This window comes from Branchiostoma floridae, chromosome 3, assembly GCF_000003815.2.
Source record: "Branchiostoma floridae strain S238N-H82 chromosome 3, Bfl_VNyyK, whole genome shotgun sequence".
Lineage (NCBI taxonomy): Eukaryota > Metazoa > Chordata > Leptocardii > Amphioxiformes > Branchiostomatidae > Branchiostoma > Branchiostoma floridae.
The window spans coordinates 27,714,282-27,740,050 of NC_049981.1; the positions used below are offsets into that span (position 1 = coordinate 27,714,282).

Here is a 25,769-nt window from a genome sequence, read left to right on the forward strand (position 1 = left end):
TGTTTGTGTTGGGTTACGTGGGCCATGGGGGTCTACACTGAATTCCATCCTCCACATACATGCACTGCGGTCTACACATCACCAGTTACAAGTACGGATGGCGTGCAATTCTAGCCGAGGCCTTTATCAAGATTAACAATGAATGAATGAAAGACCTTTATTGTACATTCATACCTCGACGGGCTAGGTACAGGTCACTGATAACAGACATGACTGATAACAGAATAACAAACATATGAAAAAAAAAAAACAACAGGATACAATTTAACTAGTTGAAGGTACTAAGCTAACAGGATGGTCGACATCTTCTCGCTTCTTTGTACAGGTGTAGATATAAGAACATATAATGTTTGATATACAGGGTTTGTCTAGGCGCATCAAAAATAGAAATTTATCCGTTGCATTAAGATGTTCAAAATATGGGAACTCTTTTCTGATATATTCATAAAGCACAGTCCGTTCATTATGGTACAATTTACAGTGTAAAATAAAATGCTGTTCATCTTCTACATGTTGTAGATCACAAAATTGGCAGACTCTATGCTGCAGAGGGGTGCGGTTGTGCCTTCCAGTTTCGATATGTAACTTGTGGCAACTAATCCGGAGTTTAGTGACAGCTACTCTGTGCTGTATGTTTTTCACCATCAGATATTCTTCTTCTTTATAAATAGTCTTGGATAATCTATAGGTTCGTAATTTGTTATTGTGTATTTCGGTTCTAAATGTTTGAATGTAAATATCCTTTAATCGTTGGCTGATGGCGTTGGTTATAGGTAATAGGTTTGTTCCTAGAGATATCTGAGATCTCCATATGTAGGCAAAACCACATTCCTCCAGTATCTTACGAACGCCGGACGCCCAGCACTTATTCAGATACTGGCGGTTTCCCGTGCGGAATATTGTCCGAGCACTCGGTTTCCAGTGCTGATATGCCGGCTTCAGTTTCCATTGCTGATGCCAGCTTTTCTAGTGCTGAGGGCGCCTCAGCACTGGATGCCCAGTTCTGACGAACTTTCAGCACGGGATTTCCAGTATCTTCAGCACTCCGGGAACCAAGTGCTGAAAAGGGAGGGTGAAGCTTTCGCAGCCCGAAGAGTTGAGTAAACTCACTGTTCGGTGGGGGACAACTACATACCTATACGACACATGTGCCGCTTAGTAGCTCAGCTATTTGCAATACGTATGATACCTTGTAGACAAGGCAATATCATATGTTGCAGCATATAAAACATTATAGAAGTGAACAGAATGGCGTTTCACATAAATGAATGAATGAAGACCTTTATTGCAAGACTTGAAAAGATTCAGTTAACAGATACAAAATGAAATGAATAGGTAAAGGTTCAAACAAACAAACTCATTCAACCTTCCGCTTAATCAGTTACCTCCACGGGGACATTGCCGCTGTGATGACGTAATATAGACATGCGTGTCAGGGTGAAGTTTTCGCCCTACATAGGGCGTCGACGTATTACATGTATTCGCATGTGACATAATCAAGTAACAACCCGTTTTTATTTTTAAATCTAAAAGCACGACTGCAGATGACGTAATTTTTGTTGTCTTGTGTTGTCTTTCTTCGACATGATTATATAGAAAATAACTAGTATTTTGAGTCATCTCGTGAGTTAGTCTCAGAAAAGATAATGGCCCTAACAGGTGACGTGATGATCAAGCTTCAGTGATTGTTCAACGTCCCTGTGTAAATTTAAAACGCAAGGTTAGGTAGCATATGGAAATGCAGATGAACGCTACATGACATTTACATAATATACATCTAGAGCAACGCTGCAACAATGTTGAATATGTGATACAGTAATCGTGATAAGGAAAGAATCTGCACAGTTTTTTAAATGTTTGTATGAAACCTAAACTACAGTTGTCAAAAACCGCTATGTCACTGGAACTGGGAACGTTATAGCATGTAAGATGTAGCCACACATTGCCATGGATTACACCGTCTGTATTAGACATCTCATGTCGCGACTGAAAAATAGCTGCCTCCTCAAGGCACCAGGTTCCTGCATCGGTTCTGTAGGCACGTCCTGTACTGGTCCCTGTTTCCAGCGCAGTTACCTACAGGGAATATGCATTAGGTTCAGGCAACCTTACCAAATAAATGAAATGAATGCATCAGGTATGATTATTTTATTAGAAATTACCTGGATATGATGAAATGATTTAAAATTCGTTTGTTGCTTGGGGTTACGTTAGAACAGAAAGGCCACTAACTATTAGCCAAATCCTCGTCGATCAGTCCGTCGCCGTCATCATCAATGCCGTTCAGCAGCTCTTCGTCCACACGTCCGTCACAGTCGTTGTCCACACGGTCGGCGGGGACGGGGGTGGTGGTGCTGCACGAGGCGGCGATCCGGGACAGCCGGAGGCCGCCGGGATAGCCGTACGACTCCGGGTACGTGAAGCCATAGCTGGACAGAATTGGGTAAGCCAAAAATGATTTTGGAAATGGTGAGACATTTCAGACAGTTTTGCCTTCATTTCTACATTAATTTCAAGTCAACTATTCCTTTTATGTGGACGCATTTCTCACCTAAACAGACCGATGTGCCTGGCCACTTCCAAAATCATATCCAGTTGCTTGAGTAACTGCTTTATGGCTTATCCTATTACCTTTATGTCTAACCTTCATCGACGAAAGAAGTGGGTAGATGATGAGAACAGATAAGTCAACATCGAAAGGTGATAGCACTTCTTCATGACCATCTTCAAATATTTTTGCCTTCATTTCTACATTTATTTCAAATCAATCGTTCCTTCTATGTGGCCTCGTGGAAGTATTTCTCACCTAAACAGGCCGATGTTAACATTGGGAGATAGGTGTCTCGCTGTGTGGGTGCCTGCAGAAATATCAAGTTGTGCTGCTACGTAGTCGGTCCCAGGTACGTCATGCCAGACGGTGTCGCTAGGCAACCGCTGTCCATCCAATAGGAGACCAGCTTTGTTAGACGACCTGTACAAGTTGCAGAATCGATACTCACAAGTCAATTAATTTGAAGTCTCCCGACCCGAGGTATTGGAATGATATGGTATTGATTATAGCAATATATCAACAGGCTATTTATTACTGTTTGGAAATAAAACTAGTATTTTGGTCAACTCGTCTTTACCAAGTATCTATTTCTACTCAGGGACTGTGTGTGTATGTGCCATGTAACTATTAAAAAAAAACACAGCTAAGATGAGAGTACCAACTTTTACAGAGAGAAGCCAAAGGTTAGAAAATTACCTCATTATCAGGTTGACGTAATGAGTGGTATCGGCCTGGTCATAAATGAGGTCAACCGTAGCAAAGGTGTACTCTGCCTCGAACTGGGCCACAGGCGGGATGACCATCATGAACGGGTCGGTTTCTGTGTTGTCAGCTTGGCCATTCTTACTGTTCAGATAGTAATGTAAGGCAAGATTTCCAAAGTTCTTCAAGATGCAGCGTTTCAGCATTTGAGTACATAGAAACAGCTGTAACTTTGAACAGCTTGACTATGTCGTTTGAGAATACCTTCGTACGTACGTTTCTGAAGTGTGTTCATTAACTAAATGTATATAAGATCAATGATCTCCTTCATAAATTTCTTCATACACAATTTTTGTAGTTAGCAGTTATACAAAATCACTGAAGTTGACAATCGCACTTCCGAGTTTAAACGGTAGCTTTACTCATATATTTGTATTTCTATTTAAACTTGTACAATTTTCCCTACCCTCTTCTTGGTAGTTGTAACAGTCTACTTCCCGTCACGCTTGTAACAAGCAATGTCAATCTGGTTTACCCCTACCTGTACTGCACCAACAAGACAGGCTCGCTGCTGGTCACGTGTCTGTACTCGTCAGATGGAACATCGATCTCCCAGAATTCCCCGGCGTTCAAAGTCTTCGTGTTCTCGTTGGTAACGTCGACCTTGGTAAAGACAGATAAGTACCGTTAACGTCTATGTAATGCCGGGATCCGGAAGACTAGAAGTTAAAAATGGCAGAGAAACATCAGTACCAACGACTGGTGTCTCTTAGGTGCACGTCGTTGGGATGTTGCAAGGGGAAAAGGAAAACCTTCTCAACAAGAGCATTTCCCACGATGTTTCAGGACTGATTATTTTAGGTCTGTCGTTGGTCTGTCTACATAGCTCCAGTCTCCTATCATGGATGCCATACATAATCAGATATGACATTCATTATACGTCAGTGAATGAATCATGGTGTTTAGTACATGGCCTATCTTCTCTTTTGCAATTATTTGCCGACATACCTGGGTATTGTCCCTGGCGGCCACTACACGAAAGAAGTCACCAATAGTGTGCCTGGTCAACGGCACGGTGACGAACTCCTTCCCCCAGGTGTCCACAGGTGGGATCATCTCTACCACGTGGTCCGCACTCCCCAGCATTCCACAGGCAGTAAGCAAGTTTCCGCTCAGCACAGCCACTGGCCGGGTAGCCGTGATCTTTGAACCGGTCAGGTCCTCAGTCGCCTGTACCTGTTAAAAATACATAGAATTCTGAGGTAACTGCGAATAGATAACCGGTACAGAAATTAATTTCCTTGCAGGAATATTCAACACATTTAAAAATTTTAACTGTGGTCAGCGGTATTAGATTGCTTGATCAGGGCGTAGACCAAACATACTTTATTTGGGGCAAGTATATCGGTGAAGTTTCCATGGTTCCCACCTGAAGTGTCTGAAGATCGATTCATCCTACAAAGAACGTCTGTCCTGCGGCGTAGTTTTGTCCGTCGAACGTCACGGCTGGGCTGGGGACAATGGTGACGGTCGTCCCGTCATGGACACCGACCACTCCGAACTCTGCAAAATTGATATGATATAGACGACCCTGATCATGTGGACGGATGCAGAATTCTTCATCTATCATATCTTTGTATTTATTAGTTACAATCGATATCTTGAAGGTAAAATGGAAACAAGCTGGATGATATGCTTTACCAGCAGGGTGGACCCCTTTGATGCTTGTACAAGGTGTGAAGTACTCGGTCCCCAACACGTCAGTGGGGAGGGCCAGGAAGGCGTCAGTACTCCTTCTTTCTGCAAATATTCCGTACACCACGATTTCCACATCGGACGTGATGTGGACGGCCTTGTCGCTCTTAACGCTGCCGCGGAGTTCCACAGCTGTCCGATTCACTTCCACCTGCTTCACCTGATAATGCAGGTTAACATCGAGATGTTATATTTTTCACACGGCCAATAATCATGATTTCGTATTTTACCTTCGGCAATAAGGTTATGTTTTCGGTTTGGGCTTCCCTAGCATTTGATTTTAGAACTGTAGGATGGTTTTGATAATTGAGCGAATACGGCTTTGACATTGTTCTGACACCAAAATCTACATGTCAGCTAGATATCAAAACCATCGCATGTCCAGAACAAAAGGTACATTGACAAAAACTGCCAACATATAATTTCCTCTATAACTTTTGCAAATGTAGTTCTGTTTTCATAAATTGCATTTCACCGCATTAATCCGGATGTACAGAAATGATGATGATAATGGTGCATTTCATCATGCACAGTAAGCAACCTGATACTAGACTCCCTTGCAGTCTTCGGAACGGGGCTTTGGGGGGGGGGGGGTCGTTGGTCCGCGATTTTCAACGTTAGCTATGTTCTATTGTGCCGGGAAAGGGAGTTTGTTGAGGAAGGGAGTTTGCCGTGATAGCGAGTTTTCCTTGATAGCGAGTTTCTGCCCCCTCCGAAGACAGAAAACTCGCTATCACTGCAGGGGAGTCTACCTGCATACCCAAAATCATGAAAATCCGTTGGCCTTTTTACAGCTATCAACATTGTAATATTTTGACCAAAATTCCCCTGAAGTTCAAGAAGAAAATGCTACGGGGCCGAAACTTATAACTTGTTCCCAAACAAGATTGACATCAAAACAATCGTGACCATAGCTTGTCCATAACATGAGATATGAAAACCTACCAACATACCAAATATCAAGAAAATCCACCAAGGCCTTCTCGAGTTATCGTGTTGACAGACGAAAGGACAAATACACAAACTCTGACAAAACCATAACCTACAGGTTTTTCTTGTGTGGAGGTACTGTACTATACTGCCAGTCAGCCTATACAGATTTGGCACATACTTCACAAAGAAACAGCTTCGATATCAAGCCAGACTTTTGCCCCTGCGAAATATATGCCCCGACAAATAATTATAGTTCATATAGACTCTTTCTCGATACTTCAACGGACTTTAGACCTCCTAAAAAGTGGCTTTATGTCACAGTGACCAGATGACCTTAGCTAACCTTCATGTAACTTACACATAACCGTCCGTAACCAAACGCTACCCTATCATAATGCTAATCCTAAATCTAATCCTAACCCTAAGCCCTTATTCCACGCACATGTACATGTACTACAGCATGGTGCAAAAATCTGGCGGAGCAGAAATATGGCTCCACACCAGTGATTAGTTACCTGCCCGTGTGTCACCTGTACTGTGGTACTGACGCCATTAGAAGGAGTAGTGACAGTAACAGTCGCCCCGCTCTGATGCGGACAAGCGATGAACAGTTTTGGGTTGTGTCGGTCTCTCTGTAGGTTTTCCAGAAATGTTAGGATGAATTCAGTGCCCTTGTTGTCTCGAGCAGCTGAAAACATTAGAATGCATTATTGCTTCCAATTCTGAGCTATATCTATTTACGGCCATACCAACGCATCTAGTAAGGATATTGCCCTTGTGAGTATTGGTGGGGAGAACTTAAATAACACCAAATCCATATCCTCATTTACTTAGAAAATGAAAAGATTTTTAGAAACGACGAAAACCAAAAGAAAAAGTTCAATATAAAGACACCATTGACAGTCTTACCTGGAAGGCAGCAAATACAGGTGGACATGGCCGCCAGAAGCAAAAGCATACGCGCCATTATGGTCTCACCTGTACCTGGTACTGACCTGCACCGACTATTTGTAGAGTTCGCCGGCCGACCTAGCAAACCCATAGATTCGCGGCAGATTCGCGGCATAGAAATAAATGGCTATTTTCATCTGAACGTGAAAATTGATTAATAGCATACGCAGCTAGTAGGTAACATGTCGCTTCAGGTATGTTGGGGATAGTTCAGTATGTTCGAACACATGTGTGTGCATGTGTGGGGCGCAGTCTTTCTTGCAACAGAACTTTACATCCTCAACGCTACATATCACTGGTTACACGAAATGATGCGATTCTATCTCTGAAGCCTATGTCAAGATTGATGTGCCCTATTTGGTCTGCGTCGGCGTTGATCCATGGAGGTCGTCACCCCGGTAAACTCACTGTTCGGTGGGGGGCAGCTACATACCTTAACGACACATACGCAGCTTAGCAGCTCAGCCATTTCCAATACGATGATAGCTTATCAACGACAGTTAATTTAACATGCTATTTGATGTACATGCAAAGCATGATAAAAAGTGCACGGAAGGGGATCTTACTATGTGTGTGTTTATCTCATAGTAACGATTCCCCAATTTTTGGCAAATCAGGTACCGGCACAGGATCCATTGCAGTTGGTCAGATAGACATGTATAGTACACTTTGTGGAACATATATAGGCGCGGTCAATGTATTCACAACATGTATTCACATGTTTTCACAACTTATCCAGTACAACAGTAAGATGTATTCTTTTATTTCGGCGCCATTGCCGATGACGTCATTATTTTTATCATCCATTCTTCTACATAACATGTCACAAAACACCAACGCTAAATATGTGGCACATTGACGTACTAATGAAACGACTTTAACCTGTACCCTTGTTTCGTTGGTTCTAAATGAACACAGACGAGGAACAGAAATCTTCGAAAACTGGTGTTTTGCTGTTGATAGGAACGTCATTTCATGTAACACAGGCATGTTGCCATTTCCACACATTGTCATGTCTTTATCAAAATATCTTATGTCAAGACTGAGATAGCTGCCTCTTCTTCGCCGAGCCGAGACCGTCTAAGGCAGCAGGTTCCTGCACCGGTTCTGTAGGCACGTCCTGTACTGGTCCCTGTTTCCAGCGCAGTTACCTAAATAGTGTATGTATTAGCTTGCGGCAAGCTCATCAAATGAATGCAATGCATGAATTCAATATATTTGTTGAGATACTCCAGATTTGATAACCTTATTAGAAACTACCTATATATGATGACATGACCTTCAATCAGTTTGTTGCTTGGGGTTAAGTAGAACAAGAAGCAACTCACTATTAGCCACGTCCTCGTCGATCAGTCCGTCGCCGTCATCATCAATGCCGTTCAGCAGCTCTTCGTCCACACGTCCGTCACAGTCGTTGTCCACACGGTCGGCGGGGACGGGGGTGGTGGTGCTGCACGAGGCAGCGATCCGGGACAGTCGGAGGCCACCGGGATAGCCGTAAGACTCTGGGTATACAAATCCATAGCTAGATGTGTGTGCGAGAGACAACAGGAAATGAAGAAAGCGAAGAGTTACATCATAAACAGAAGTGAGACATTTCAGACAGCCATCCGGCGTCTTTCGTCAGTGACACTGGGTTTACGTTACTGTGTCACCGACGAAAGACGCCAGATATACATGTATTGTGTAAAAACACAAACTTGTTCTAGATGTCGTCACACCTCTAGATCTCACCTAAACAGACCAACGGTCACGATGGGAGACAGATGCCGAACTGTGTGGGTGCCTGCAGGAATATCCAGTTGTGCGACTGCGTAGTCGGTTCCAGGTACGTCATGCCAGACGGTGTTGCTAGGCAACTGCACACCATCCAATCGGAGACCAGACTTTTTTTGCGAGCTGTACCGTAGTATAGGAACACTAGTTACTATTCCAACAACTACTACTGTAAATGCAGAAATTTTCGCGGTGGATTGATATTCGCGGTTTTCGCGGTGACCACTTTACCGCGAACTTACAACCACCGCGAACATTTTTCTATTATGGTATTAGAATGCAGTCTATGGTGTTACCGCGAACTTAAATCCACCGCGAAAAGTCCCCTTTCCCGCTACCGTGAAATTAAATCCCCGCGAACTTAAATGCATTCCACTATGTGGAAATAAACAACAACCTTCTGAATGCTATGTACTTTGTGTAATTTTGTGGGTTTTGTTAGGCCAAAAACACGTGCGCCCAAATCTGCCTCCCTCCCCAAAAGCGGCAAACACATAGACATAGACGTACACATAGCCATTGACATGCACAAAGAGTTACCTGACGACCAGGTTGATATGATGAGTGGGCTCGGTCCTGTCACTAAGAAGGTCAACAGTGGCGAAGGTGTACTCCGTATCAAACTGGGTCACAGGCGGGATGACCATCATAAACGGGTCGGTTTCTGTTTGGTCGATCGAACCAGTCTTACTGTTTAGGAGATAGCAGAAGTTATCACTTTATAACTATGGTTCTCTTACACACTTTTCCACTAAAGGCTGATTGACAGATTGCTAAAGGAATGTCATAGATTTAAGAAAAAAGGAATTCATTCGCGTTGTGTGCGTTTTGTTGTCTTTTGTACAGTACTCACCTATTGTATCATATTTCATCATGAAATCAAGTCTCGCCGAATTACAAGACATTGGACGGTTTTTGGACCTCTCTAAACTTTGAAGTACGCACTTCCATAGGATTATTCTACTTCATACCTGTACTGGACCAACAAGATAGGCTCGCTGGAGGCCACGTGTCTGTACTCGTCAGATGGGACATCAAGCTCGCTGAACTCCGCAGCGTTCAGAGTCTTCGTGTTCTCATTGGTGATATTGACCTTGGGAAACACGTACCCATGATCAGATCAGTCACAGCAAGGACAGTCCGAACAGCATTGTAGCTGCCGGCCAAGAACATGCCTTATGCCTATGAATATAGGATTTTGCCAAGGGAAGATCTCCCTGGAGATAAGGCAAGGACCAAAGAGCTGTGTATGGAGTAATGATTTCCGAAAAAAACTGTTGGAAATTTCTAGGCTCAACACTGGCTTAAGTAATCTTTGTAAAGTTCAAAGGCAACCAATACCATAACGACTTATAACTATTACAATGATTTTCGACATACCTGCGTGTTGTCTCTGGCGGCTATAACACGGAATATATCGCCAGCCGTGTGCTTTGTGAGCGGCACGGTAACGAACTCCTTCCCCCAGGTGTCCACGGGTGGGATCATCCCTACCACGTAGTCTCCAGTGCCCCGATCACTTCCTACCGAAGCAAACATGTTTCCGCTCAGAACGGCCACTGGATGGGTAGCCATGATCTTCGAACCTGTTAGGTCCTCGGGCGTCTGTACCTGTAAATAGAATGAACGAACATCGTTTTGGAGATAATAGTGGTAATCTATTATTTCCAGCATTTGATACTTCCAATGACAATCAATGCATTGTTTATAGTTTATTTTCTCCATACATTTTTAAATATTCGCCGTGTGGTACGATCTGTTGTATCAGTTACCAGAAGAAAGAACAATTAGAACAGGGACATTTAAAGACAACAATCTTGCATTACCTTGTCCTATAGTCTATAGATATGGGGTAGTGAAATACCCACTACCTATCTCCTTTTAATCATGTTAAGCAGCATAAATCCTTGTTTTATACCTGAAGTGTTTCAAATCGGTCCAGTCCCACAGAAAATGCACAAAATGCCGAAATCGGTAAAGTCATGTCACTTCCATGTAATTATATTTCAGCCATACCATAGGTATGGTGAAATATATTGTATTCGTAATGTTTCTTTCTTCTTTCTTTCTTTCTTTCTCCTGCCAAATCTTCAAATCGAATCAACTCCGCCGTTTTTTAACCGATTGACTTGAAATTTGGCACAAAGGTAGAGTAAGTCAATACCCTCAGGTGTTTTTTTCATTTTTTTCATATCTGCCTTTGAAATGATTTTATTGAGGTTTTTGTCAATTTTTATGTATATTTTGGGCTCCTGTACCCTGGTATTACAGCCGAATGACATGAAATTTGGTACAGAGGTGCCCTGATCATATGCCCACCCAGATTTGATAACAGTTTTGGTATACGGTACAACAAAATGCTTAATTTTGCGATTTTTGGCCATTTTTTGACAAAAAAAGCACATTTTTGCCTCCTGTACCCTCGTTTTACAACCGAATGACCTGAAATTTGGTATAAAAGTGCCCTTCAATTTTGTGCGCATGAATTCAATAACAGTTTTTCCATACAGTACAACATAATGCTTAATATTGCAATTTTATGGCCATTTTTAGACAAAAATTGGACATTTTTGGCTCCTGTTCCCTCGTTTTACAACCAAATGACCCGAAATTTGGTAAAGGGGTGCTCTAGATATTTATCCAAATGACCCATGTATAATTTTTGGCATGGAACACTTTAAAATGATATATTTGGGAATTTTTTGGGTCATTTTCCAATGGCCAAAGGGGTCAACGACCTCAAGGCCTATTGTTGCATGAGGGAGATGGCTGAAATATGCTGTATTTGCTCTCAAGCAAATGTCGGCCTTTCTAGTTCATGCTAAATTACCAATCTACACTGAGGCTAAACATGTGAAACAAAACTAAGAAACTGAATGTTCTGTAAGTACACAAACGTTTTAGTTTTGTTTGAAGTTCTTTGGGATGTTTTTGTTTACTCTCTTTATGTACTCATATGAAAGATTACCTGGTGACAAGGTTGATGTGATGAGTTGTTCTTGAGGGGTCAGAAAGAAGGTCAACTGTAGAAAACGCGTACTCTGCCTCGAACTGGGCCACAGAAGGGATGATCATCATGAACGGGTCAGTTGCCGTGCTGTCAACCGCGCCGGTCTTACTGTTGAGAAGTTAACAAAAGTCTCAACATTTCACCTAGACCAAATCCCTTGAAGCTGTACAAGCTGTACAAGTTGAAGCGCTTTGAGACTGACTACTTTGAGGTTATTGAGGTATTTGTTTCCAGCAACAAAGTTAACATGAAGATTGAGCCTCTAGTTTCTGATCTAGTTTTAATAGGATCTCCCATTTATAACTGTAAAAGACCATACCAATCACTCCTACCGAGATCCCTACCCAGTACCGCATTGCCCCTACCTGTACTGCACCAACAAGACAGGCTCGCTGCTGGTCACGTGTCTGTACTCGTCAGATGGAATATCAATCTCCCAGAATTCCCCAGCGTTCAGAGTCTTCGTGTTCTCGTTGGTAACGACGACCTTGGAAAGAGAGAGTATCGGTAATTCGGTTAGTAGGCGAAAGTGGTTAAGAAACTGAATGCAATTTCTTGGGTGAAATAATACTTTTCTTAACTTCTTCTTTGTCTGACGCTAAGACAACCCTATCTAGGAAGAGTTTTGCCATAGATATTAAGAAGGATTAATCGATGAATGAAATGCCAGCTGCCAACAATTGAAATGTACATATAGCCTTGAGACGGAGTAGTTGTTTGGGCAGACCATGTAAACTCGCGACTGGAACACAAACTGTCTTCATTTTTATCCTTCAACACATACCTGCGTATTGTCTCTGGCAGCAATGACACGGAAGAGGTCACCTCTTCTGTGTTTGGTCAGCGGCACGGTGACGAACTCCTTCCCCCAGGTGTCCACAGGTGGGATCATCTGCACCAGGTGGTCTCCGGTCCCTGACTGATGCTCGTCCATAGGCTTGCAGTAAGCGAACACATTTCCGCTCAGCACGGCCACTGGCTGGTCAGCCGTGATCTTTGAACCGGTCAGGTCCTCAGTCGCCTGTACCTTCAGCAGGAGCGGGCAGTTAGATATACAAACCCAGTTTTTTTTACTGGTGTCAATATAACGTTAAAGTACATCCCAATCGGAAATAGATTTCACTATCCGGACATGTAGCATCTGAGAAATCTTAACTGCGGGTAGTGGTTGATTTGAGTGAACATATGCATGTCACTCAAACTCAAAGGGCGTCCACAAAAAAATGTCTTTTTTACTGGGATACTGGGCATCTCATACAGAGACAGAATAACAAATAGGTTTTCCGCAGAACAAATCGGATAGAAGGGGCATATACCACGTAAAAAATATCTTTAATTACCAAGGCTTTGGACACATATGGCTGAACCCGAGATCATACCACATAGATACAATCAACACTCAGTTACGACAACGTTTACAAGATATATACGTGCAAAATTGGCATTCCTCTATTCGAACCAATTCTAAACTCTCCTCTCTTTCTACATTGAATAAGTACTACAAGCAAGAAAATTACATTTCAACCATAAAGAGCCTTGACATTCGTAGGGCAATCACACAACTCAGAATTAGCTGTCACAAATTAAATATAAAAACCGGGAGATTCAAAAAAATCCCTATCGACCAGAGGGTTTGTCCATTCTGTCCAGAGTTAATTGAAGACGAATATCACTTTATGATTGTATGTCCCAAATATTCTGAAATACGCAATTCTCTATACAGAAGGTTGTCATTTTATACACAAGGATTTATCTCAATGGACCTGAAGTGCAAATTCAAATACATCATGACATGTGACAATCCCTGCATGGCAGATATAGGAAAATATATCAAAGAAGATTTGGATATTAGAAACTCCTCAACTGATTGTAAAAGCTTCCAATGATTGTAAGAAGCTTATCCCATACTACATGTACAACTCCTGTATTAGTTAGTTAAGCTATAGAACTGTAGTTATGTAGATGCCATACTTTGTACCTCGTACAATTGTTGTGCAATAAAGTTATATATATATGGTAAGGGAGAGAAGGTTAAGATGGCTATGACATGTTCTGCGAATGGGAGAGGACAGAACTGCGATGAAAATCCTTGGCTGGAAGCCACTCGTTGGAAGAATAAGCAGGAGAAGGTCAAGATTAACATGAAGGTCAGATGTGGAGGAAGACCTTGATACCACTGAAAACTCTTGGTACAGAGAAACACAACACCGAAAATAAAGAGGTGGAAAAGGGCGGCCCTAAGTGCCTCAAATGCACGAGAGGAACTAAGGTGCTATTAGAGGTAAGGTCACTCAAACTACAGTAGAGTAATTGCATAGTGACTGGAGCAACTGTCTTTACATAGCAGCAGCAGCACCGACATTATTTCATTACATTAGATTACGACATCTAATTGGTCCATACCTGAAGTGTCTCAAACCGGTCCAGTCTCGCAGAGAACGGCTGCCCTGTGCGATAGTTTTGACTTCCGAATTCAACGTCTTGGCTGGGGGTAATGGTGACGGTTGTCCCGTCGTGAACACCGACTACTCCGAACTCTGCCAAGATAGGATATTGAAAATCAAATTTCGTGCTCAAATCAACACATGCAAACAAATCGCACATTTTATCATAAATACTTGCTGATGAAGAATATATATGATATTTGGAATGATATACATGATATTTGGAACTACACAAGGAGCACCCTAGGCAATTGTTCTATCATCACACATCATTATGTAACTGGCCATTTAGGGGGCGAACACACTGAAAATGTATTCACTCGAGACTAAATTGTTAAAAGACGAAAAACGAAACGAGACATCTCAAATGTTGTCTCACGAGATGGCATTTATATGTCTCGAAATCCTTCTTGGTTCCGATTACGTGCGATGCTTGAGCAGGCAGCGTAGTACTCGGTCCCCAACACGTCTGTGGGGAGGGCCAGGAAGGCGTCAGAACTCTTTAATTCGGCGAACACTCCGTACACCACGATCTCCACATCGGACGTGATGTGAACGGCCCTGCCTCCTCTGTCGCTCTTTTCGCTTCCACGGAGTTCAACGGCTTCACGGTTTAGCTCAACCTCTTCCACCTGCCAAATCAATTGCCGATTAGCCGAAACATTGTCCAGTCTTGCCTTTGTCCAGTCAAAAACCCACACACTAAGTCAGTGTCACTCTTACGGTCGGGGTTATACTATTCATACTTCAAGTCTAAGCTTGAAGTATGCCAGCCTTTTACAGAGACGTTGTCATGCTACATATTATAGAAAACGCATTTCCATTCATGCTAAAAGACATCGATTACAAGTTGGGGACAAGTGGTCGGTACGACAGTTCATTTACTAGCAGGCACAGCACGAAAACGAATATTTAAGCATACTTTCCGAGATACTTAAATGTAGCCTAAAGGTGGGAAAATATTTCCGCAGAGTTTACGGTATCGTAAAGACCACGGAAACCATGGTTTTACATTTCCGTAACCTTTCCGTATTCGTTAAGGCAGATTAAATACATGTAATATCTTTACATAACCTTTAAGCATCCTTATATGCGCCGTATATGAAACGGGTATTGCTTATGTACAGAAAACATCTACAGGCTTTGAACCGACCATACGTTCACATACAATCAGTTAACCTTCGCCTTTTTTTTATTTTCGTGGTTCTCTAAGGTGGAAATTACCAATAGGAGATGATATATTTTCATTGCCCTTCCGTTACAATTGATCTCATTTTACATACTCTTATCAGTATAGGTCTATGGAGACCTCCCCCTTTTATGTATAGGTATGGTAGCGTTTATTTCTAAGAAGAGGCATTGCTTTTACCAAATTAAGAGTATTTTCCGCTCAATATACCACATGCGCCGTTCAATAAAGCAGCGGCTTCAAATGAATAGTGTTTGCGTGTTAAGTTTAACCAAGAAAAGTAAATCTCAGTAAATATCCTGTGTGAAAGCTACATATAACAGATACAATCTTTCCGATATCTTTCCGTTACATTTGAGCTGGGGAGGTTTAAGCAAACCTCCCCCTTTTATGTATAGGTGGAAAAAAGATGTCGGAAAGGTAGCGTTAATCATTATTTGAAGAAGAGGCATTATTTTCCGCTCAATATACCACATGCGCCCTCACTAACGCAGCAGCTTCGCCTGAATAGCCCCTGCTGTGTTAACGTGTTGAGTTTAACCAAGATAAGCAACATTTGCTCCTGGTTAAAACTTACATATAGCAGATACAATTTTTGGAATGTATAGGTGCAAACGGAAAGGTAGCGTTAATTATTATTCTTAAAAGAGGCATTGCTTTTACCAAATTACGAGTATTTTCCACTCAATATACCACATGCGCCTCTCACTAAAGTAGCGACCTCGCCTGAATAACTCATTCTGTGTTAGCGTGTTTGACGAAACCAGGAAAATCAAAATATCCTCATGGAACATATGGTATCTTTCCAATGTCTTTACGTTACCATTGAGCTCACTTTACACAAAAAGATGCTATGTACAGGTGCAAGAAAGATGTCGGAAAGGTAGCGTTTACTTTTTCCAGTAGTATCGTATGTTACCGATATCGTTCCGTTACCTTTGCCTTTGAGCTTACTTTTCAGAAAACTCTCTGAACTTTCTTTACAGAGGTGGAGATTGATAGTTACAGAAAAAGATGTTGGAGAGGTAGCGTTGAAAGCAAGGAAATTAAATATTTAACCTCCTTGTTGAAAGGAAACAACAGTCGCCGGGAGGACTGGGTACATGCCCCCGAAGATTGGTGGTCATAATTACGGCGTGTTCCCGTTCAGGGTAAGAGGACTAGTACTGGGCGGCCTGTGCAGTATGTCGCTCGCGGGTGGCTGTGCCTTGCAGCTTGGCATCCCGACGACATAGCGTCCTCACTACGCGGTAACGTATCATGGGAATATAGCGGGTTTGCTGTTTATATAATTGTACAAAAAAACTTTCTTATCATCTGGAAGAACATTTATTATCTACAAGCAATAATCACGTTCTCCCAGAAAGGCTGGTATTTTCTAGTGTGGTAACAGTTGTGTTTAGCTTAACATTGGCTAAACAGCGTACAAAGGGGATGGTGTTTTTCAAATTCAAATTTATTCGCCGTCAACTATGAATAACGAACAACGCGGCATTGAATTTCTAATTAGCAGCTCCCAGAAGAGGCCAGTCATGTGATAGGGCGTTATCCAATGACAGACAAAGGTGGGTTTTTTAAACCTAACGAATATACCATAATTTATAGAAGAAACCAGTTTGCAGGGCGTCTGTTTCGGGACAAGTCAAGAAGGAGCCTTGGATCCGTTTCAACACACGGATTATCGGCGTGGCTTTGCCGCAAATGGATTCGAACGGAACTACAGGACGGAACGGACATAACCATAGGACACTCAAGGCTTGCCAGAAACGGAGTATGTTGGAGAGTCTTCAAAGGGGCACAACTCAGGGTGAATTCAAGACTGTGTCATCTTGACCAGCATAAGCTGGCGGAGATATGGAGAGCACGGCCTGTTCATCACAAAACAGTACCCGTCTTCGGGAATCTCAGCGGATTTTTCCTAATGTGATGGCCAGATGGAACTATGCTGCTTGAAATGATGTCTTTCCAGGCGTATCGCCCGACACTGGACTCCAAATTGTGGACTTAAATGTAGCGGAGATTCGTGCATGGATATTGTACACCGATTGTTCCCTCGGTCGACCAATCCAAGTCCACAATTGGACTCACAAGATAGTTTAGACGGCAAAGCCATAGATACCGGTGTAGGTATGATTCACACCAAATAAGACACGCATACCCGATGCAAAAGTTCCAATTTAAGCCACACAAAACACATAAAGCCTACCTAAAGATGCGGAAAGGTTTAAACTTACGCCGCCTTTACTGAAAATAAATGACAACTATAGTCCAAGGAAAGATCACGGAAAGCGTTCGGATAAGTACGTTTCTGCACTTCTTCGCGTGCCTTTCAGGGTGTGTAAACGACACATAAACGTGGGGAAATCGTGACGGAAATCGACTGTAAATGTGGTCAAAAGATCACGGAAAGGTCTTAAGAAACGCGTGCTTTCCGCCCGTATAGGTTACGAAAAACTGTCATTAACGACGCCTTTAAGCGTCTAATAGTTGCGGAAAGGCACGTGAAGGAGTGCCGAAGCGTACATTTAAGTGCATTAAAGGGAATTTTTACGTTCACGGATAGATGTCGTTAAGTTGCGGAAAGGGTGCAGAAAGGTCTTAATAAACGCATACTTTCCTCCCGTATAGGTTACGAAAAACTGTCATTAACGACGCCTTTAAGCGTCTAATAGTTGCGGAAAGGCACGTGGGGAGTGCATATAAGTACATATAAGTGCCAACGTAAAGGTAACATTAAAGGGGATCTTTACGTTCGCGGATAGATGTCGTTAAGTTGCGGAAAGGGTGCAGAAACGTCGCGTTTACGTTGAGTTTAAGCTTGCTTAAATACCAGATTTCGTGCTGTGAGGTTTTCAATATATTTACATGTCAGCGCGTCAGTGGCAAAGTCTGTCACAGACAAGTTGAACGGTTGACGTTGTTATAGACGCCCATGTAAAGACGCCAAATTCTTAGACGCATATCTAAAGACGCTTCTTAAAAGGTATCAATAGATAATTCTATTGCTATTTGGTGACAATTTTAACATGGTTTCACAATCTTCAAACTTCTCAAGTCGTTGGTAAAAAAGAGTGACTATACTTACTCGCCCGTAATTCACTCTCACCCTCTTGTTGTGACCATTATCATAAGGAAGAGTGACGGTAACGGATGTGGACAGGCGATGAACAGTTTCGGGTTGTTTTGGTCTCTCTGGAAGTTTTCCGGAAAAGTCAGGATGAACTCCGTACCCTTGTTGTCTCGGACATCTAGAAGAAAAAAAAATCACATACACCCAAGGTCTGCTACTGGGTTTACAAAGTCATGGCCATATGCAAGTATCTTGCCAAGGTTTTGCTTGTCATCGTGGTAAATGGGAGATGGGGTGGGATTTCGGTGTAGTTTACGTTTCCCCCGTTAATGCAGCATTATCTACTCAGCAAGCCAGCCTCAACGTCCATTAAATAGGATCACAAAGTCGAAACTTTCGTATCCATAACAATCCGCTAAAACATAAAACGTGCACATATTGTCGAACTGTTCACTGATTGATTCGTGCCTGGCAACGCTTTTGAGGGTTCTTACCTTCACTGCAGCACAATAAAGCGTCCAGAACCAACAGAGACAGGAGCACTCGCGCCATCTTGGTTGTACATACAAGACTTTGTTATTCGTTGTTCTTGGAGCTTGCCACCTCAGCAAACTCAACGGTCATTGCCTGTCTGACAAATTATGCAACAGGAACAAATGCATTCTTTCATTGACATCCACAGCGTGGTACTTTCACAATTTCAAACTAGCAGAATTGACAGTTTACTGCAATACGAATGTTATCAAACATAGACATACATTGTCAATGTATCTGGGAAAGGGGATATGTGTTATGTGTGTCTGTTTGTTTGTTTGTTTGTGTGTGTGTATGTGTGTATGTGTGTGTGTGTGTGTGTGTGTGTGTGTGTGTGTGTGTGTGTGTGTGTGTGTGTGTGTGTGTGTGTGTGTGTGTGTGTGTGTGTGTGTGTGGTAATTTATTATTTAACTGCGATACTTCCCGACTGCCAACAATCTAGTTAGCTGGTGAGTCTTCTCTTATTGATCCACTAGTGTTGGTGGTGGTTGTGGAAGAATATGAAGCATTGTTCAGCCATGCCAAGTCCAGCCTTCATCATCATCATAACTATAAACCACACTCAAAGGCTCCGACAATCCTAGTCTGCATTCTAAGTTATAGCCATGCTTGGTTCTATGTGGTAAAGATAGGCTGACTTGTGGTCTGATATAGATGGTTTTATTCGATAAACACAAAAATGCTCAACTGGGGAAGGATTGGGTCTAATCAGTAAAGAGATTCTATCAAGTGAGCAGCCTAACTACATTTTGCATGGATGTGCATGTTACATACATTAGATATACGTAATAGAATATTGAGAATATCAAAGTTTTTCTATGAATTTATTGATCCTTTGAAATGCTGTTTTCAGTTCAACTTTCATACCTCAAACTGTAATCCTTTACAACCACATATGCATAGTTTTATTACGTTACGTTATATTGCTCTCTCTACATTGTCATTGATATTTCTGTACAAGAAGATGATCCAGACTTTCCCGGAAGTCCCGTCCTTGCAAGGCCGAGACCATTCACGGCACCGGTTCCTGCACCGGTTCTGTAGGCACGTCCTGTACTGGTCCCTGTTTCCGGCGCTGTTACCTACAGCCTACAGGGAGCTGAGAGGAAGATAAGGATGGGGAAACATGACATGACATAAATCGTAACGGTTAAAAACATCACAATACGCAGCACGAGAAGATGACATTTACCCATAGCCATATCTTCGTCGACCAGTCCGTCGCCGTCATCATCAATGCCGTTCAGCAGCTCTTCGTCCACACGTCCGTCACAGTCGTTGTCCACACGGTCGGCGGGGACGGGGGTGGTGGTGCTGCACGAGGCGGCGATCCGGGGATAGCCGTAAGACTCTGGGTATACAAATCCATAGCTATGGCGACAACAAGGAACGAACAAAGTAGGTCGATTCCATGTTGTTAACTTAGATTTTCATTCCCTTCACATACTAGTACTCTGCTCTAACCTTGAATGATTGAAATGCCGTACAGCTATATGTTTAAAAGCACATTCACGCACACGTCACGTCATACCTCTTACCTGAACAAACCGACGGTCGCGATGGGAGACAGATGATGGACTTTGTGTGTGCCTATTGGTAGGTTTAGATGTATGGCAGCATAACTGGTCCCTGGTACGTCATGCCAGGCGGTGTCGCTAGGCAACTGCTGTCCATCCAAACGGAGACCATCTTTGTCAGCCGACCTGTTTAGATGCCACAATTGATATTCTCATAGGATGCTATTCACAACATTCATTCCCTCCTATTACGAACAGTAACTAAAGTTTTATAATGTGCAACTCTACAGAGAAAGCATTGCGTGACATTTCTGTATAACTTTTTACAAACACTTTCAAATGCTCTAACACGGAAATGTTTTCTTCACTCTTGAGAACTTCATCGATATACCTTATTGATCCTTATTCTCTGCAACAGCCGTAAAACACGGGACCGACTTTACGTCCCATCCGAGAGGACGTCCCTAGCCAGAGCTAGGTGCTCATTTGCAGCTGATTCGAGTGTGGAAATAGGTGTAAAATGCACAGCATCGAGGCTTGTCATGACCTCTGGGTTCCGGACCAAACAATCGGCACACAACGTCGACAATATGCAGGGGCGATATCATGCTTTCGACACATTTACAAGCCGGGTCCGGGTCGGGATATTTGCGGAAAAGTAAATGTGTTTATCAAGGGGCATTTACCTGATGACCAGGTTGATATGATGAGTGGGCTCGGCCCTGTCACTAAGAAGGTCAACCGTAGAGAAGGTGTACTCTGCCTCGAACTGGGTCACAGGCAGGATGACCATCATGAACGGGTCAGTCTCCGTGTGGTCAACTGAGCCAGACCTACTTTAAGAAGTTAACTGGACCATGATGACCTTTTTTGCGGTGGTGGTACAAATATTCAACTACGGCAACGCTAATTATGATTCCAAAATAACACTGCAAGTCTTTTTTGCACGGACTTGATAATGTAACGATGTGTTCTTACCTAGACTTGGGTCGTAGAAAGCGGTCAGCACTAGAACAGTTACGAGGGGCGGTCAATAAGTAATGCCCCTGACCCACCGTCGTCTGATCTAAATGAAATTTTGTCTGTGTAATGATTCATATCTTTATAGGTTATGTTGCAAAAAACAGCTCTGAACTAATTGTGGTTTTTGATTTACTGGTGTTTGAACTGAGTCAGGTGCGAAATGGACCAGGTGTGAAATGGAACCAATTGAGTGTCGCGCAGTGATCCGGTTTTTGTATTTGAAAGGACGCACACCAAAGAAGATTTCTGATGAAATGAAAAAAACTTGTGGTGATGATGCCCCATCATATGACCTTGTAAAACGCTGCCATCCTGAATTCAAACATGGCCGGAAGTCTGCGGAAACAGCTCCCAGACCCGGTTGTCCCTCTTCTGCCATTGATGAGGCATCTGTTGGAGGACCAACCTGGGGTGTCCTACAAAAACGGTGTCCAGAGCTGTATCAAACGATGGGAGAAATGCATAACTCTGGGTGGTTCCTATGAAGAGAAAGACTAATAACTGTGCCAAGTTTCATTAATCTCCTGCTATGGAAAATGGGTCAGGGGCATTACTTATTGACCGCCCCTCGTAGGAGTAATTGCAATCCATCTTGGTTTGCACTGATCAGATGAATATGTCAAGCGTTTGATGCCTAACGTAGACTCGCGCGGTCTCAGATACGACACAGGCAGGCCAGGTCGTCTACGCGGAACACCACCTGTCGCACCCGCGCATCAGTCAAGAACATTAATATCTATCTTCAAGTTCAAAGGTAACAGCAAGAAGCAGCAGACTAGTAACATGAAGGGGGGATCATTAGATTTCCTCACGGGGCGACTCTGCAATACAATATCTTAACTCCAGCCACAGTTAGTTGCCCTTGTCTCATCCATCAAGTGCATTCTGGATTTTCCACTCAGCGTTTTGGTTTACAATTCATTTGTGTTGAAGTGACTATTATTTAGTCTCTACCAGACTCCGAGTCGCTGGAAAAAGTCGTAGAAATGGTACAAATAGAGGAGTATGCCGGCCAGAGGAATATAGCCGGCTAAGCAACAGTAACGCGACCTAGGATCGCGAGCTGTTCCCTGGCCGGTTATATTCCTCTCTATTTGTTACATTTCTACGATTTTCCAGCGATCCGGAGTCTGGTAGAGACTAACTATTATCACCATGTCAGAAGGTAGTAAACGACGTAATTACACTACCGTTGTAGGGGGCTGGATTCCTCACGGGGTGGGCGGAGAGAGTGGTTCAGGCATGTATCAACAAAAGATGATTTATTCAGCATGAAGGAATGTCATCACCACAATCAGAGTTATAAATTAAACAGGCAGAACATTCTGTGTATCAACAATACTGCACTTTATTTCTTCTCCTTCGTGTTCCAAAAAGCACATACAGTTCCATTCCAAAAGATCGCAGTTACGCTTAAGTATCTAGATAGATTGGATTTACATAAATCTCTCTTAAGGGTTTCAGAATGGAATGTGCTTAGTGACTGATATTGTTACTCATTTACACATAAAGGCACTATTGCTATCACAGTTTACTACAGTTTACTACACATTATCCGCGGATAATTATGTCTATCTGCAGTGTCTCCGTCGGGAGCAGTTCAGGCGGCCAGGCGCTTCTTCTGGATGACGTACAGCGCACCCATCATGACGACCGCCAGGGCGCCGACCCCGGCCACGGCCAGGGCAGCGACCAGGTTGCTGCTCCCTTCCCGAGGAACTGTAGATAGATAAAGTAAGCTGTAAATAGCTACTCTTTAAACACATGGGGAGAAAATTACATTCTTCCCTTAGCCGTCTTCTGACAGCCGTTCCCACTGCCTTTTATCGGCGACTCAGGTATCTGAAAAGGATGGCTTTAGGTAAACGGTATAGTCAGAAGAAGGTATTGATAAACATGAACCCTCCTTCAACCTCGAGCTCTGTCTGTAGTGTAGGAAGGACAAAACACTCTCCGTCATTGGAAAGAACAAGTTACTAACGGCTGTTTACATGAGGAATTGGAACTTCTAGAATGCCTTATTGGTAAGGCGTTGCTGGTTTAACTAACAATGACGGTATCATTACTAAAAAAGAAAATGTATTTTCAAGTTTGCATCTTTGTTGAAAGAAGTCCGCTTGGAGTTCTTACGGTATTCCTCCAGAGCTCTCCTGACCCTGTTGTCATGGCGACTGGATATCCCGGCCTGCGCCGCGCACGTCATGATGGCGGCCTCCACACAGGTCTTGTACTCGTCCTTATCGCCCACACAGTCGTCAAGCACCGCTGTTAGAAACAGTTAAAAAGTCAAAGACTTAAATCGATGTCTCCCTGCTGCGAGGCGAAGGTCATTCAACAATCTGGAGTCTATCTCTTCATTATAACTTTACCTTCATAATATTCCATTGCAATATTCCAGATAAAAATTTAGATTGAGCTTTCAGAAACCTTGCTGTTACTCAAAGACTTTTCATAAAAATATAAACTATAACTTAGTGATAAAGTAAGAAAGATATTACACAATCAAACATTAACAATGGTACATGATGGAATTGAAAGCTTAGAAGTGAGGAATTTGAGTGCGGTTTTACAGGATATGACAAGTCCAAGGTGCAGTACCACAAGAATCCGTTCGGGGGCGTATTGGTACTTATCATAACAGACCATATGCAAACATAAATGGAAGAATGTTTATATGACGCAAGATCAGCGCACCTTTCTCGCAAACGTAGTGCTTCAGCTCGTCGCACACGTGGTTGTTCCAGTTGTAGCTGTACTCGACGCGAATCTCCACACACTGCTCTGTGTCAGGGTTGTCCGGCTGGGCACCGTCCCAATTGCTGTAGTCGGAAGAAGTCAGAGTGCTGCCGTCACTCCAGACAAACTGGTGCTGAAAATCAAGATCAGATATCAAATTTTAGTGAATCATGCATCGTTATATCAATTGATTGGATGCAGGTTTTCCTTGATAACAGCACAGATTTCAAACTTGAAAAAAAAACTTTACTAAAGGAAGTATAGTATTCACTTTTGAACGTTCCACCTTACATTTTATCATGATATAGAGTGCAGTCTAATTCAGCATGATCAGACTTGAGGGTCCTTACGCACACAAACATCTGTCATATTAATATCCTTAAATCTTGTATATAGCATTCAAATTTTATTTGCTTACCGTCGGACTGTTCAGATCGTCCAGGCCGATCCAGGTGTTGTCATTGTAGCTGTTTTTGATGGTGTCCCCGAGGTAAGTGTCCATTGCGGCCGTCTTGACCACGACGAGACGTGCCCCCTCAGCCTGGCATGTGGCCCTGGCGTCCGCGTACGGTTTGCTGTCGGTAGAGAACTTCAGGCACGTGCCCTGCACCTCTACGTACCCAGCCGGGCAAGCAGCTGCGATGGACGGGGGGAAAAGTGTTGACGGTTTTGTGACACAAAATTACCGAGAGGATTCGTGATTTGTATATATGTATGTCTTTCACATTTCAAGTGACTTATTACCGGTTCAAGATATCGTTCTTTTTTAGAATTCTAGTCTATCCAGGAACTCTGAAAAATAGGACAAATCTTTATTATTACAATGATCAAAATCATCATCTAACCAAAACGCAGGAAACTGCCCCGTCGTCACCAAAATATATTGCCAGTCTATACATGACAAAAATAATCAGAGCATGACTACTAAGTAACGCCACCATACATGTTATTGTTGTCAGGGTTTGCTCACAACATTCATCTGAACTTTGATACTTCCCAATGGCGGCACTGAAAACATCATGGATGTTCACAGAGAAAGTAATGTACCAAAGGATAGTACAGTACTTGGGATACACTACGTTAAGCCTTGCGAACGCAGTGAGAGTGACTTCAGTTTTGAATAACCATGTCAACTAAATGCGCTGACTCTCAAAAGTTCGGCTTAAAGGGGAACTGGGTGAAAAGAAAATATGACCTGTGCTTGTCGATTTATATAACAAAGTTTCTAGATTAGGTTTTCAATACGACGTCAATGGGACACTGACAACGAAGCACAAAACTGTTTAGACAAATCTAGATGTACTCACCGAGACTTTGCCCTACCAGGCCCAGAATCACGCTCAGCAGATATAGGCGCGACATCTTGCTTACGTGCGACAGTATGTGATGGAATCAAAGGGCACAGGTAGGTAGGGCCAAGCTAATGTTTATCTTCTAGCTACTCCCCTTTGTTTGCATGCGGTGATTAACACTGGCATGTCTCTTACGGAGAAAGCATGCGGCTAGTGAAATGTTGATCGTGTCACACTTCCAACTGAAGGCAAAACATTACGGGCACTTCATGCTTTCAATGATCTT

The 25,769-nt window shown here is 42.8% G+C and overlaps 3 protein-coding genes across 4 annotated transcripts in view; all 3 read right to left on the reverse strand.

Moving 5' to 3' along the window:
• The window catches only part of LOC118410762 (IgGFc-binding protein-like), a 20,394-nt gene extending 10,121 nt beyond the window's left edge, over positions 1-10,273 (reverse strand). Inside the window, exons 1-6 of one of the 2 annotated variants that reach the window (XM_035812553.1) lie at positions 10,049-10,273; positions 9,640-9,761; positions 9,209-9,358; positions 8,627-8,791; positions 8,221-8,417; positions 7,570-8,043 (exon numbers count right to left, since the gene is read on the reverse strand). In XM_035812553.1, the coding sequence (XP_035668446.1) occupies positions 7,973-8,043; positions 8,221-8,417; positions 8,627-8,791; positions 9,209-9,358; positions 9,640-9,761; positions 10,049-10,243 (900 nt within the window). In that variant the 5' untranslated portion in view covers positions 10,244-10,273 and the 3' untranslated portion in view covers positions 7,570-7,972. Of the gene's footprint in view, positions 1-7,569; positions 8,044-8,220; positions 8,418-8,626; positions 8,792-9,208; positions 9,359-9,639; positions 9,762-10,048 lie in introns of those variants that run through there. The other variant, XM_035812554.1, reaches the window with a different exon arrangement.
• Positions 10,274-11,632: 1,359 nt separating this feature from the next.
• On the reverse strand, positions 11,633-14,511 carry LOC118411796 (IgGFc-binding protein-like). The gene is made up of 5 exons (XM_035814282.1): positions 14,502-14,511; positions 14,082-14,215; positions 12,463-12,705; positions 12,044-12,165; positions 11,633-11,786 (listed from the first exon to the last, which is right to left on the reverse strand). Exons 1-5 carry the CDS (start codon positions 14,509-14,511, stop codon positions 11,633-11,635), a joined length of 663 nt encoding a protein of 220 aa, XP_035670175.1.
• An 8,272-nt stretch (positions 14,512-22,783) lies between these two features.
• On the reverse strand, positions 22,784-25,642 carry LOC118410770 (CD209 antigen-like protein E). Its single transcript, XM_035812568.1, has 5 exons — positions 25,499-25,642; positions 24,610-24,827; positions 24,150-24,324; positions 23,586-23,720; positions 22,784-23,174 (listed from the first exon to the last, which is right to left on the reverse strand). Exons 1-5 carry the CDS (start codon positions 25,551-25,553, stop codon positions 23,056-23,058), a joined length of 702 nt encoding a protein of 233 aa, XP_035668461.1. The 5' UTR covers positions 25,554-25,642; the 3' UTR covers positions 22,784-23,055.
• Between the last annotated feature and the right edge of the window lie 127 nt (positions 25,643-25,769).